This window comes from Miscanthus floridulus, chromosome 8, assembly GCF_019320115.1.
Source record: "Miscanthus floridulus cultivar M001 chromosome 8, ASM1932011v1, whole genome shotgun sequence".
Lineage (NCBI taxonomy): Eukaryota > Viridiplantae > Streptophyta > Magnoliopsida > Poales > Poaceae > Miscanthus > Miscanthus floridulus.
This window is the reverse complement of record NC_089587.1, coordinates 10208283-10224218: the sequence shown is the minus strand read 5'-3', so window position 1 is coordinate 10224218 and position 15936 is coordinate 10208283. Positions and strand designations below refer to the sequence as shown.

The 15936-nt window shown below is 45.5% G+C and overlaps 1 protein-coding gene across 1 annotated transcript; it reads left to right on the top strand.

Moving 5' to 3' along the window:
• Positions 1-7049: 7049 nt before the first annotated feature.
• Positions 7050-7472, top strand: LOC136468545 (uncharacterized). Its single transcript, XM_066467076.1, has one exon. It carries the CDS (start codon positions 7050-7052, stop codon positions 7470-7472), a length of 423 nt encoding a protein of 140 aa, XP_066323173.1.
• Positions 7473-15936: the final 8464 nt, after the last annotated feature.

Below are 15936 nucleotides of genomic sequence, written 5' to 3'. Positions count from 1 at the left end.
CTCCTTTGGTACCACAGCAGATCTCATCATTTGGTATCGACGGATCTCATGCCTTTGCACATGTGCTACATAATTCGAGAATGAGAAGACTGTGCTACATGGTTCCGGCTATATAAAAATAAAAATAATAAATGTGGTATATTAAAAATAGGAATAAATGTATTTGTTATTATTGTCTCAGTAAATATAAATGGATATCATTTATTTGGCTAAAATATATGGGATAGCTTTACCTAGACATGTTGTGCTGGTCGATGTCTATCAATAGCATCCAGCCATTCAGTTAGCTAAAATCCTATTTATTTTAGCTTTAAATAAAGAATCTTCGGTTGCAATTCATGAATGTTAAAGAGTCTACAAGCAAAGAGAAGCAAATTGTCGAATTATAATGCTTTGACATGTGGATGGATATAGATTGGGAGCTATTTATTTCAGCTTCCACATCGTAATAGCGTATAAGGCATGTTCCATGATCTACAAAGCTAAGATAAACATCATCTAAAAAGGATGATCTTAGCTATTATTGTGGTTGTGGATAGACGAAAAGGACATTACGTGCCCTCTAGGCCACTCTAGCTCACAAAAGATAAGCAAAGCAGCTCTAATCGCGATTACATGCATGAAATAAATCAACACAACATAGTGTTGCATTGTTGATACGAGCAGCAGTGAAACAACCATCACAAACTACATCTATGTATTAGTACCACCTACACTCTTGTTTCTCTTTTTAAGAACTGCCTATCATCCCGGTATTACTATTAATAAACCTTAAGACAATGTGACATATAACGTCGTGCATGGTTGCACTTGATCCTTGTCGTGGCTACAAAAGATAAGGCACCAATTTCGTATGGGTAGCGACACATGAGTACACGGAATCTTATTTAAAGATAGTTAGCAATGCAATTATAGCTTTGGTAGAAAGAAAGGGAAAATAGAGAAAGATCGGACGGCTGCATGTTTTTTGTCTTTTATTTATGCCATGGCATCGATCCGTTGAGGTAGAAAGGACCTGTTACGTGCTCCTCTAGGCTGCTCTAGCTCACAAAAGATAAATAAAGTAGCTCTAATGGATATTACATGCATGGGAAAAGGCACTTGACTCTCGTCATAGCTGGAAAAAGGCATGGATTTAGTGGGTAGCGGCATATGAGTATACAAAAGTTGACGAAATATAGTTAGCAATGGAGTTATAGCTTGGCTAAAAAGAAAAGAAAAATTAGAGAGATTTTGCATGGTTGTATGGTTTTGTCTTTCATTTATGCCATTGCATCGATCCATTAAGATGGTAGAACAGACCTATTACGTGACCCTCTAGGTTGTTCTAGCTCACAAAAGATAAACAAAATAGCTATGCTCGCAACTACATGCATGAAAAGATCAACACAATATAGCATTGCATTATTGTTGGTACGAGCAACAATAAAATGCATAGCCATCACAAACTACTCCTATACATTAGTATTACCTACACTCTTGTTTCCTTTTTAAGAATTGCCTCTTGTCTCGATATTATTATGTCAGTGAAAACATTAGGACCAGCATGATGTTGCACCTCTCGCTCTCATCATGGCTAGAAAAGACAAGGCATTGATTTAATGGGTAGCGTCACATGAGTACATGAAAGCTGATGAAATATAGTTAGCAATGGAGTTATAGCTTGGCTAGAAAGAAAAGAAAAAATAGAGAGAGTTTGCATGATTGTATGGTTTTTGTCTTTTATTTATTCCATTGCATTGATATGTAAGATGGTAGAACAGACCTGTTACGTGACCCTCTAGGTCGTTCTAGCTCACAAAAGATAAACAAAGTACTTACAATCACGACTACATGCATGAAAAGAATCAACACAACATGGCATTACACTATTGTTGGTACGAGCAGCAACAAAATAGGTGGCCATCACAAACTACTCCTATGCATTAGTATTATCTACACTCTAGTTTCTTTTTTAAGTATATATTGCCCCTTGTCTCGATATTATTATCAGTAAAAACCTTAAGACAAGCATGTCGTATAACCCCTTGTATGGTTGCACACTTGCACCTGACTCTCGTCATGGCTAAAAAAGACAAGGCATCAATTAATAGGTAGCGGCACATGAGTACACAGAAGCTGATGAAAGATAGTTAGCAATGGAGTTATAGCTTAGCTAGAAAGAAAGAAAAAATAGAGGTAGTGTCGGGTATCGATATTAGGGATACCCAAAGCAAGAAAGTCAGCATTCCTCGGATATAGCAAGACGTATTAAAAAGTCTCGCCCAAGACCGCGGGCTCCGTCTCACCCGACCCCTTAGGTGTGGGCTCTGTCTCGCCCGACCCCTCGGCCACGGGCTTCGTCTCACCTGACCCCTCGGGTGTGGGCTCTGTCTCGCCCGACCCCTCGACCGCGGGCTCTGTCTCGCCTGACCCTAAGGTCGCGAGCTCCATCTCGCCCGACCCCTCGACCACGGGCTCCGTCTCGCCCAACTCCAAGGTCACGGGCTCCGTCTCACCCGACCCCTCGGGTGCGGGCTCCGTCTTGCCAGACCCCAAGTGTCGGGTTCATAAACCTAGGGTCCCCAATAGACCCGCTTCCCTACAACACTCGGCCCAGCAGGCGGTGCAGCGATAGTGCACGCCTGGTCCGACCCAGATACACAATGATAGGCTGAGACCACGATCCGATTCCCGACCGACGCCTCCGGCCAGGAGACCTGGTCGGAACCCCAACTGAAAGGCCTGGCCGTGATGAGATCGTAGTCTAATTCCAACCCCGTTCCTCCAACCAAGGATATGTCTAACCTTTGCTCACCTCTCCTCCCCGACCGACATGGTCGGGGAAGACTGGGAAATGACCAACCGGGGACACCCGCTCGGTGTGGGTCCGAGGAGTAGGCAAAGCAGATAAGATAAGGCGCTCAAGTCAACCGTAATACCAAGGACCATATCCTACCATACCCTACGCACCTGCAGGATGGTGCCACCAGGCTATGATAGATGGACACTATACAACCTTCCAACGCGTCAGAGCATAAACAGTATTGTAGACACCGATGTTTGCCGTCCCTAGCGAACATTGTGTAGCCTGCCAGGTCATGAACAGTAAGGTGGCCGATGGCGTGTCATACCCGACAGCATGGGCAACAAAACTAGGTAGCACACATACGTACTCTCTCTCTTTCTCTTTGACTTGTAAGGCCATCCCCGTCACCTATAAAAGGGAATGCACTCTCTCTCAACAAAGGGGCGCTAGACGACTCGATGACCTGAGGACTAGAATAGTTCAATAGCTTTAGAACTCGACACCTACACAGAGCATACGCTTCAATGTTTAGCGCATGTTAAAGCACCTGTCACTCTCTTCCATTTGGTTCAGAGTCCGATCAGGCCATTAACACTCCCTTCTCATTTTCACTTGTTTGTAACCCCACAACAAACTTCGAGCACCTAGGCTCAGAAATAAAATCATCGACCGACCTCAATTGGACGTAGGGCATGTTGTCTAAACCAATATAAATCCTGTGTCATTGAGTGCTAGGCCACATCCGATCACAACACACGGTAAAACTATAAATATTTACTTGTTGGTCAAATTTCACACCGACAGTTGCGTCGTCCGTGGGGAGGACGCCGTGCGTTCACGCTTTTGGTCATCGGATGGCCCACCTTTCCACCATCTTCGGCATGGCGGGCTCGAGCGATATGATTCACTTCAGCTCGCTGGAGTTTCCCATGTTCCCACCTATTGGGATGTGGGTTCCTCCCGTCTTCATGCCACTCTAGACCTTCCTCTTTGGGAGTCTGGACTTCATTGCCGACCAGCTCAGCGTACTCTACCTTCGTGAGGAGGCGCTTATCCCAGCGCCCACTAGAGGGGGAGCGCCCTCCACCAGCCCCAGGCCACTCGATGACCTCAATGTCGAGACACCCACGCTTCGCCTCGAGCCCATGCTGGGCTCAAAATCCACGGTGAGTGATGTACATATTGTTCTTTACTCACTATTTGAAACCTTCCACTGACTCTCCGAAGGGACCCCATTGTCCCCACCATGACCGTCGTGCAACTAGTTCCACTATGGCTTCGTGTCTCTCGTGGACGCATGCACGCGGAGGCTTCGAAGGATGTTGATGCCACCCCCTCTCACATCTGAATTCATAGGGATGGCGGGCTATGCTCCCGCTTCCTTCCACAATCAAGCACGAGGACCAAGGTGAAAGGTCCTAATATGGCTAGAGAGAGTGAATAGCCTATTTAAAAATCTATAAATAAACTAGAGCAATTTGATTAGTATGACAAATAGCGAAAAGCAAACTTGCTCTAGCCCTACAAGGGTTGCAAGCCACCTATCCACCAATTCTAGTTATTATAATCACTAGGCACATAATTTACTAAGTCACCACTCACTAAGAGCTCTTACACTTGCTACACTAAAGAGCTCTACTAGATGAACTTGAGTTACAAAGCAAACTCTTAATTCTAGCTACACTAAAGAGCTTGCTACAACTAGTTTATGGGAATGTAAATGAGTAAGTAAGGTGATTTTACCACCGCATAGAGGAGTGAACCAATTACAAGATGAATACTAATTCAATCACTGGGAGAATACCAAAGGGCAAGAGACAACCAATTTTTCTCTCGAGGTTAACGTGTTTGCTAGCATGCTAGTCCTCGTTGTGTCGACCAACACTTGGTAGTTTGGTGGCTAAGAGATGTTGCATGAACCTTGTTCACATAATTGGACACCATGAGAACCTACCCACAAGTGAGGTAACTCAATGACACGAGCAATCCACTAGAGTTGCCTTTCGGTGCTCTGCCGGGGAAGGCACAAGATCCCTCACAATCACCGTGATCGGAGCCAGAGACAATCACCAACCTCTGCTCGATGATCCTCGCTGCTCTAAGCCATCTAGGTGGCGGCAACCACCAAGAGTAACAAGTGAATCCCGTAGTGAAACATAAATGCCAAGTGCCTCTAGATGTAATCACTCAACCAATGCACTTGAATTCTCTCTCAATCTCACAAAGATGTTGAATCAATGTTGGAGATGAGTGGGAGGGCTTTGGCTAAGCACACAAGGTTGCTATGTCAATGCAAATGACCAAGAGAGTGAGCTAGAACTAGCCAAATGATATTTATAGACACCCCAAAACAATAGAGCCATTGGCTCAATTATTGGGCTGATTGCGGGACGATCAGACGCACCGATCGTGTGCACCGGACGCGTTCGGTGTGGCAACCGAACGCATCCGGTCGCTATGTCCAGTCACTGATAGACCACCACGTGTCCCATTTAAACAAAGTAGCCATTGCCGCCCAACTACGATTGGACGTGTCTGGTGTGGGCGACCAGACACAGGAGACATAGCGTCCGGTCGAGTCTAGAGAGCTCCTAGAGCCGCTCTGGGTCGACCGAACGCGTCTCGTCACATCGGACCGAACGTGGGAGACACAACATCTGGTCAAGTCTAGAGAGCTCCTAGAGCCGTTCTGGGCCGACCGAACGTGTTTGGTCACACCGGACTGGATGCTCCCAACGTCCGATCAAATATTGCGCTGAAACCTGAGACTGGTAGTTCACACCGGACACATCCGGTGTGGCGACCGGACACGTCCGGTCGCTTTCTACAATCTAGTATCGACCTACATCACTTTAACCTGATGCTGAATAGTAACTCTTCAGCGTCTGGTCATTTCACTGAGCCAGAGTTCGGTCACTTTCACTTAGTCGCTTCACCTTAGGTCCAAATATCGGACGCATCTGGTATCCACACCGGACGCGTCCGGTCACTCCAGTCTGACTGCCTAAAGTCTGGATAAAATACCGAACGTGTCCGGTAGGCACACCGAATGCGTCCGGTCACTCTGTGACTAGCACGACTAACTCATTTTCAACTCTATCTTCTTTACCCTTGCTCAAATGTGCAACCACCAAGTGTATCACCTTGTGCACATGTGTTAGCATATTTTCACAAATGTTTTCAAGGGTGTTAGCACTCCACTAGATCCTAAATGCATATGCAATGAGTTAGAGCATCTAGTGACACTTTGATAACTGCATTTCGATACGAGTTTCACCCCCTTTTAATAGTACGGCTATCGATCCTAAATGTGAACATACTCTCAAAGTGTCTCGATCACTAAACCAAAAAGCTCCTATCAATTTCACTTTTGCCTTAAGCTTTTTGTTTTTTCTTTCTTCTTTTCCAAGTCCAAGCATTTGATCATCACCATGCCATCACCATCATCATGTCATGATCTTTATTTGCTTAATCACTTGGAGTGTGCCACCTATCTCATAATCATTTTGATAAACTAGGTTAGCACTTAGGGTTTTATCAATTCACCAAAACCAAACTAGAGCTTTCACAAGATGAGTGCCCCTCCACACAAAAGGGCAAGAAGAACAAGAAGGATCGGTGTCGACCGACCAACCTAGATTTGGACGTTGCAGCCGACCGAGTGGGCAAGCGGCCCCAGCAGGGCTAGCCCAATCACTTCAATAAGCTCATAGAGAGTCCATGCACCAACCATGCCTATCCTATCAAACACCTCTATAAGGACTGTGAGCTCCTCAAGCACTTCCTGCGGCAAGCCGCTAAGCCAAAGGAAGGGAAAGGCACTGAGGAGGAGGCCAAGAAAGGAGGCACGACAGGCAAGGATGAAGACGGCTTCCTCGACCTCGAGGAATGCCTCATGATCTTTGGGGGATCCGATGCTATCCACTCCAAGCGCCAGCATAAGGAACGCTACAGAGAGGCATGCATCGTCGAGTCGGTCATCCCCTCTTTCCTTAGCTGGTCGGACTCCCCAATCACTTTTGATCAGAGAGACCATCCTTCCCACATCGCCCGACTAGGTCGATACCCGCTAATCATCGACCCCATCATCCACAAGAAGCACCTCATTAAGGTGCTGATGGATGGAGACAGCGGTCTCAGCATTCTCTATGTCGATGCCCTCGACGCGATGTGCATCCCCTAGTCGGAGCTCCAACCAATGAACTCTCCCTTCCACGACGTGATCCTAGGGACGCAGGCATACCTACTTAGGCAGATCGACATGTCCATCACGTTCGGAGACCTTGCTAACTTCCACTTAGAGGTCCTAACCTTTGAGGTAGTGGACTTTTTGGGGTCCTACCATGCCATCTTGGGGCGGCCATGCTACATCAAGTTCACGGTGATCTCCAACTACACCTACCTCAAGCTAAATATGCCAGGGCCGAAAAACATCATCACCATAGGTAGCACCTTCTCGCACACCTACACGTGCGACTGTGAGTATTACAAGCTCGCCACTACCATCATCAACTCCGCCGAGCTCCCGGAGCTTGAGAATTCGGTGACTCTAGCAGCCCTCGACTGCAACAAGCCAACTTCCTCAAGTGCCTTCCATCCAACCGAGGAAACTAAGGCGGTGGAAATCAACCCCACCGACCTGCCCAAGACAGTGCGGATCAGAACCAAGCTCTCGGCCAAATAGGAAAGCGAGCTCGCCGACTTCCTACACACAAATCATGATGTCTTCGTGTGGAAGCCTTCTAACATGCTAGGCATACCGAGGGAGGTCGTCGAGCACGCACTACGCGTCATCCCAGGCTCAAAGTCCACCAAGCAACGCATGCATTGCTTTGACGATGAGAGGCGTAGGGCCATAGGCGAGGAGATCACCAAACTTTTGGTAGCCAGATTCGTCAAAGAGGTATACCACTTCGACTGGCTAGCTAATCCTGTTCTTGTGAAAAAGAAGAATGGGAAATAGAGAATGTGTGTCGACTATACTAGCCTTAACAAGGCATGTCAAAAGGACCACTTCCCTTTACCACGCATAGATAAGATAGTCGACTCCACCTCAGGGTGTGAAATCCTCTCCTTCCTAGATGCCTACTAGGCTACCACCAGATCATGATGAAAGAATCCAACTAGGTCGCAACTTCATTCATCACCCTGTATGGTTCATATTGTTACGTAACCATGCCTTTTGGTCTAAAGAACGCTGGCGCCACCTATCAACGGTGCATGCAGCGATGCTTCACCGACCAAATCGACCCGCCTAACCAACCAGACCAAGTCAAGCAGCCAAAACCAACAATCATTGTCTATGTAGATGACATAGTGGTGAAAATGGCTCAAGCTAGCGACCCGATCATAAACTTGGCCACAATATTCGTGAACCTCCGAAGGTTCAGCATTAAATTGAACCCAAAAAATGTGTTTTCAGGGTTTCAAAGGGGAAGCTGCTCGGATACATTGTGTTCGAGCATGGCATTGAAGCCAACCCTAAAAAATCATAGCCATCTTCAACATGGGCCCTATACACAACATCAAGGGCATACAGAGGCTCACCGGCTGTTTGGCCACCCTAAGCCAGTTCATCTCTCGACTAGGCGAAGGGGGATGCCTCTCTACAAACTTCTCAAGAAGACATACATATTCATCTAGACAAAGGAGGCATAATAGGCTTTGGAAAGCCTCAAAGCATCACTTACATCAGCCCCAATCCTCGTCGCTCTCGAACGAGAAGAATCCCTCCTCTACATCGCGGCAAACAACCATGTTGTGAGCGCCGCCCTCATCATCGAGAGGGAGGAGTCAAGACACCCCCTAAAGGTCCAACAATAGGTGTACTTCATTGGTGAGGTACTTACTAATGCTAATGTTTGCTACCCCTAGGTCTAGAAGCTTCTATATGTTGTTTTGATGGTGACCCGGAAGCTCCTGCACTACTTCACCGATCATGAGATCATCATCGTCACTTCATGCCCATTGGGAGACATCGTCCACAACCGTGATGCCATAGGACGAATCTCCAAATGGGCTCTTGAGCTCATGGGCCACGACATCAGGTATGTCCCCACAACGCTATTAAGTCTCAGGCTCCCACCGACTTCATCGCCGAATGGATGGAAGTCCAGGTCCCGACCCCGAACGTCACCCACGAGTATTGGATGATATACTTCAACAGATCAGTCATGGTGCCCAACTCGGGGGTTGGAGTGGTTCTGATCTCCCTAGATGGGAGTAGACTCTGCTACACAATCTGTCTTCATTTTAGCCTCAAACAATGCCATGGAGTACGAGACCCTCATCAACAGACTATGCATCATCGTCGAGCTCGACGCCATGCGACTGTATGTCCGTGGTGACTCAAAGTTGGTCATCGACTAAGTCATGAAGGAGTCCTCCTGCAAGAGCCCACTCATGGCAGTGTACTACTAGGAGGTGCGCAAGCTCGAGGAGAAGTTCTAAGGGATTGAACTACGTCATGTCCCTCAAAAGGACAAGGACGCTGCTGACTTCCTCACAAAATTGGTGGCCAGACAGGAACCATCCACTGATGGGGTCTTTGTAAATGACCTCCACGAGTCATCTATCCGCATCTAAGAGGATTCGACCTAGATATGCTCCAACATCAATCTAGCACTCGGGGGCTTGTCGATGCGGGACCCAAGGGATACACCACAAGGAAGAGAGGAGATCTAGTTTGATTAGGATTCCTCCCATGTAATCCTAGTAGTAATACTACCCTATAATCCTAATAGGACTCTATATTATAAACCGACTAGGACTCTGGCCTCCTGACTATGTAAAGGAGGGCGGAGTTCCTAGACTTAGAGAAGATAACGCAACACAACACTAACAGTCAATCCAACGCAAAGATTAACGCCGACTGGACATAGGGCTATTACTCGATCATGATCGAGGGTCCGAACTAGGATAAATCGACTGTCTCTTGCATTTACCATCAAGTTCCGCATACGCCGAAGCCCGAACATACTGCCCCGAGGACCTCCGTAGTAGGCTATCGGTGGTCAAACATCGACACACGTACATCTCTGACCTACACGTACAAGGCTTCAGGGTCAGATATCGCGCATACACCATATGCATCTCTGAAGTCAGAATTACGAGCACTCAAACTCGGCATGCAACACTAGGCGCGTCCTGGCACGATTGAAGCTGTCACCGGCGGCACACGACCATGACTTCGAGTCAGCAAGCAAGACCACGTCTGAGTCCTCAATAAGAATTAAGGAAGGAGGCGCACATAGCTACGTAGGTTTTGACACAGCACCATGCGGCCGTCAATCAAGCTAAGTCATGGTTTAATATTTTTTCAAATATTCTTTAATCGTCATATATCTTCGGATATTATCCATATATATGCCTCCGCAGCTCTACTATAGTTGCATTCCCGACTACTAAAGTCTTCTCTTAACGGTTGTTAATTTACCTAGGTTGTTGAGGCCTTAATCCGTGAAGCCTACTCGTCGGAAAGGTGCGAGAGGTGTTTAAATGTAATAGGCTACCTACCTAGAGAAATTACATAGTCTAGTAAGAGCAAGACGCAAAAAAATTTAATATGCATTTTGTAATGTCTTCTCTTAACGGTTGTTAATTTATTCGGGTTGCTGATGCCTTAATCCGTGAAGCCTACTTGCCAGAAAGGTGCGAGAGGTGTTTAAACGTAACAGGCTACCTACCTAGGGAAATTACATAGCCTAATAAGAGCAAGACGTGAAAAAATTTAATATGCATTTTATAATACTGGGATATACTTCCAACTTGATATCTTGTATATCAATTATTACATACTTTTATATGATTACTTTACAGGGAACTATTTTCTAGACCATGTCATCAAATAAGGAGCTCGCCCACCGCTGGCTGCCTTACTTGGCAAGATCATACATATCCTCAGAAGAGGTTTTTAGTTCTTTGAACAACTCAGATTCAAGACCCTCTAACTTTTTGTTTCAAATAGCAAGAGGCTCGGGGGCTACACTCAGTGAGTACGCTTTTTCTTCAAAAAAGCGCACATCACTCTAAAAAAGCACACACCACTCAAAGATCCCAAGAAGCGCTACATGGTTTCACTCAGGAAAGCACTCGGGCAATGCTTGTTCCTGCTCGGCAAGACCTAGAGGAACAAGACAAGCCTTCCGGAGTTCAATCATGAAGTGCTCGGGGGCTTATCGATGCAGGACCCACGGGATACACCACAAGGAAGAGAGAAGATCTAGTTTGATTAGGATTCCTCCTATGTAATCCTAGTAGTAATACTACCATATAATCCTACTAGGACTCTATATTGTAAACCAACTAGGACTCTGGCCTCCTGACTATATAAAGGAGGGCAGAGTTCTTGGACTTAGAGAAGATAACGCAACACAACACTAACAGTCAATCCAACGCAAAGACTAACGTCGACTGGACGTAGGGCTATTACTTGATCACGATCGAGGGTCCGAACCAGGATAAATCGACTGTCTCTTGCATTTACCATCGAGTTCCGCATACGCCGAAGCCCAAACATACTGCCCCGGAGACCCCCGTGGTAGGCTATCGGTGGTCAAACATCGACACACGTACGTCTCTGACCTACACGTACAAGGCTTCGGGGTCAGATATCGCGCATACACCATATGCATCTCTGAAGTCAGAATTATGAGCATGCAAACTCGGCATGCAACGCTAGGCGCATCCTGGCACAATTGAAGCTGTCACCAGTGGCACGTGGCCGCGACTCTAAGTCGGCAAGCAAGACAACGTCCGAGTCCTCAACAAGAATTAAGGAAGGAGGCGCACATAGCTACGCAGGTTTCGACATAGCACCACGCGACCATCAATCAAGCTAAGTCATGGTTTAATATTTTTTTAAATATTCTTTAATCATCATATATCTCTGGATATTATCCATATGCCTCCATGGCTCTACTACAGTTGCATCCCCGACTACTAAAGTCTTCTTTTAACGGTTGTTAATTTATCTGGGTTGTTGAGGCCTTAATCCGTGAAGCCTACTCGTCGGAAAGGTGCGAGAGGTGTTTAAACATAATAGGCTACCTACCTAGAGAAATTACATAGCCTAGTAAGAGCAAGACGCGAAAAAATTTAATATGCATTTTATAATGTCTTCTCTTAACGGTTGTTAATTTACCTGGGTTGCTGAGGCCTTAATCCATGAAGCCTACTCACCGGAAAGGTGCGAGAGGTGTTTAAACGTAACAGGCTACCTACCTAGGGAAATTACATAGCCTAATAAGAGCAAGACGTGAAAAAATTTAATATGCATTTTATAATACTGGGACATACTTCCAACTTGATATCTTGTATATCAATTATTACATACTTTCATATGATTACTTTGCAGAGAACCATTTTCTGGACCACGTCATCAAATAAGGAGCTCGCCCACCGCTGGCTACCTTACTTGGCAAGATCCTACATATCCTCAGAAGAGGTTTTTAGTTCTTTGAACAACTCAGATTCAAGACCAACTTTTTGTTCCAAATAGCAAGAGGCTCGGGGGCTACACTCAGTGAGTGCGCTTTTTCTTCAAAAAAGAGCACATCACTCTAAAAAAAGCACACACCACTCGAAGACCCCAAGAAGCGCTATATGGGTTCACTCAAGAAAGCACTCGGGCGACGCTTGTTCCTGCTCGGCAAGACCTGGAGGAACAAGACAAGCCTTCTGGAGTTCAACCATGAAGTGCTCGGGGACTTGTCGATGCGGGACCCATGGGATACACCGCAAGGAAGAGAGGAGATCAATTTTGATTAGGATTCCTCCCATATAATCCTAGTTGTAATACTACCCTATAATCCTACTAGGACTCTACATTGTAAACCGACTAGGACTCTGGCCTCCTGACTATATAAAGGAGGGCAAACTTCTTAGACTTAGAGAAGATAATACAACACAACACTAACAGTCAATCCAACGTAAAGGCTAACGCCGACTTGAAAGTGCATCTAGCCCTTTAGTAGGTTTTGGATGATTGAATGACAACATGATTAAAGGACTAACCAATTTGCTAAGTGTGAATAGGTAATAGGTTATCTCATAGGTACTTAATGAAAGCCAAAATGATGTATTGTTGTATAAACAATCTAGTTCAAGCACAAGACAACAATGCAAATGGAATTCATGTGAAGGCTTATTTCTTGTGGGATTTCCATGTACTATGTGAAAGCAAGCTCATAATTATTAGTTAATGAGACATAAGGGATTGCATATGGAATGGTCTAAAAAGATAACAATACATATGAATGGATGATTCAACACAAGATGTGACTTGATGGCTTGAGATGGTGAAGATAGCAAGGAAAGGCTTCGAGGTACTAAGCAAGGGTGAAGGGCAAGCGACGACTTGGCGGCCGAAGAACCTAGCTAGGGTGAAGAAGAATGTACTTGCATTTAGTTGAGGTACTAATCAAGCTAAGATGGTCATATTGATGTGAAGGATCAAATCTATAATGAAGTATTTGATGGAAGTGACTTGATACATTTGGGATTATTCAAACTTGATGAATGGAATCAAGTCACATGCTCAAGATGGCTATGCTCAAGTGAAAAGATCAACATCAACATGTTAGCACCCTTACTTGATGAAGATTGAAAGGGACGGCATCAATTCAAAAGAACAACTCAAGTGGTACAAATTCATATTTCCATTTATCTTGAGTTTAATAGGTATGCCGTACTATTAAGAGGGATGCATTATGTTGATAGATAATGTTTCATAAGTGCTCAAGCCAACCCATGTGAGTTTTGAGTATTTGAGCGACAAAAGAGCTGACTGTTTTTTTGCTAATCTGGCAATACCGGACGTGTCCGGTACTCATACCGGACGTGTCTGGTATTTGTCCAGCAGCTGTAAAATTGTTGTTCTCGGGTTGGTTAGTCGGGAGTTCCGACGTAGGTCGGGAGTCCTGGCATGGGTCGGGAGTTCCGATGTGTCGCACTTCAACTGACTTGGAGGGTTCACTGTCCTGGTCATACCGGACGTGTCCGGTATTCATACTGGACGTGTCCAGTATGGATGACCAGAGGCCAACAGCTAGTTTCCAAAAGCCATGAGAGTCGGGAGTTCTGATGTAAGTCGGGAGTTCCGATGGTCGGGAGTTCCGACATGTGTCGGGAGTTCCGACACCTCACTAACTTTAACTCAGTTACACATTTTTCAAAATTGCTGAGGGTCAGGGGTTCTGACTTGAGTCGGGAGTTCCGATGGTCGGAAGTCCCGGCGCTCTTCGGGAGTTCCGACGCCTTACAACTTCACTGTAACTTAGTTACCGTTGGCATAGTGTGAGTCATACCCGACGTGTCCGGTATGCATACCGAATGTGTCCGGTATTGCAACGGCTATAAAACGACTAGTTTTTCAAGGGGGCTATAAATACCCCCAAGCCTCCACCTTTAGAGGCTGCTAATTCTGCTGACATAGACACTCATTTTTGAGCCTTGCCAACTCTCCTAAACCCTCTCTTAGTGAGTGTGTGATCCAAATTGCAAAATCAATTTGTGGGTTAAGAGAGAATTTGAAAAAGAGAGCAAGCCACCACTTGAGCACTTGTGCATATTGTCAATCTCATGATTCGCATTTGTTACTCTTGGACTCTTCGGTCCTAGACGGCTAGGCGTCGCCGGAGAGCAACCGAGAGATTGTGGTTGCTTCGGAAAGTTTATAACGATCGATTCCGCCGCCTCGGAATCAAATTAGTGGAAGGAGGAAAAGGAGTTGGAAAAGACTCTGGCTAGAGTGACCTTTGTGATACCCTCTAGGGCTGACCTTCGCTGGGTCGCCCGCAGCCCCCTCAATGGAGAGTAGGACTCGAACGAGTCCGAACTTTGGTAAAACAAATATCGTGTCTAAATTCGCATTTCATTTGATATTTGTGTTGCTCTAGCTATTCTGCAGGTTCTCTGTGTATTTTGTCATCTCCATTAGGTGCCTGTAGTTTGGTTTGAAGATAGAAATCGAAAGGAGCAAGTTCGGGGCCGATCTGCAGAAATCGTGTATACCGGACACGTCCGGTATTTATACCGGACATGTCCGATATTTCCTGCCTGCACTGAAAATATTTATTCTCTGTTCTAACTTGGTGTTGTAGGGTTGTAGCTTCTAGATATATTCTTTATACCTTGTTTACTTTGTGGCTAACTTGTGAGGGGTGGTAGTACTCTTAATTTGGAGTTTTCATTTTGGAAACTCTCCTTTCTAATTGTTTCTGCTTTTAAAGGTGTTAATTTTTAGAAACGCCTATTCACCCCCCTCTAGGCGGCATCCTAGATCCTTTCAATTGGTATCAGAGCAAGGTTCTCACCTAAAGCTTCACCGCCATGAGAAAAGGATGTCGACGCCTATCGAGTTGGAGCCGGTGCTTCTCCAAAATGATGGTTGAAACTTTCTACCTTGGTCAATTCATGTACTCAATGCTTTTAGACATATTAGTCCTATTGTTGAGCATATTGTGTTTGCAAGCATACCTCTTCCTATAGTTGATTGGAGCAACTATAAGAATTTATCAAAAGAGGAAGAGATATGCGTGCAACTCAATGCTCAAGCTATTAATATCATTTTGAGTACATTGAGTGCAGAGGTTCAAGATGAGGCAATATTCAATGGACAACCACCTTCGGAGAGTGCTCATCTCATTTGGACCAAACTCGTTGAGTTATATGGAGAATCCAAATGCGATGATGCACTTGAGGTCGAGTCAATGGAAAGTATGTCCATTGTGTCTTCATGCAGCAAAGAAGCCTCACAAGACCTCATGAGCACCGAGCCAGAGCAAGAAGTGCAAGCAGCACATGACGTGCTGTCTGCCTGCACATACCGGATGTGTCCGGTATGGCCGAGGCAGCAGACCAACAAGCAGCTGTTTGCAGCGATGCTCAAGCCCGATGGCGACCAAGTGATGAGTCAACCTCAGTATCTCATGATACTCATCACTTGTGTCTCATGGCCAAGAAAAGCAAGAAGAAGAATAACAAGAAAGATCAAGAAAAGGAGAAAGCACAAGTAGATGATCAAGATAAGAGTGATGTTGAAGTTGAAGACAACTACAACCTTGATCATCTCAACCATAAAGACAAGTTCATCATCATGAAGATAGTTGAAAAGAATGATGAGCTTGAAGAAGAGATTGAGAAGCAAG

Bases quoted from the DNA above. Each gene is read 5' to 3' on its own strand.
- LOC136468545 (XM_066467076.1), top strand. From the start codon at position 7,050: ATGTCCATCACGTTCGGAGACCTTGCTAACTTCCACTTAGAGGTCCTA.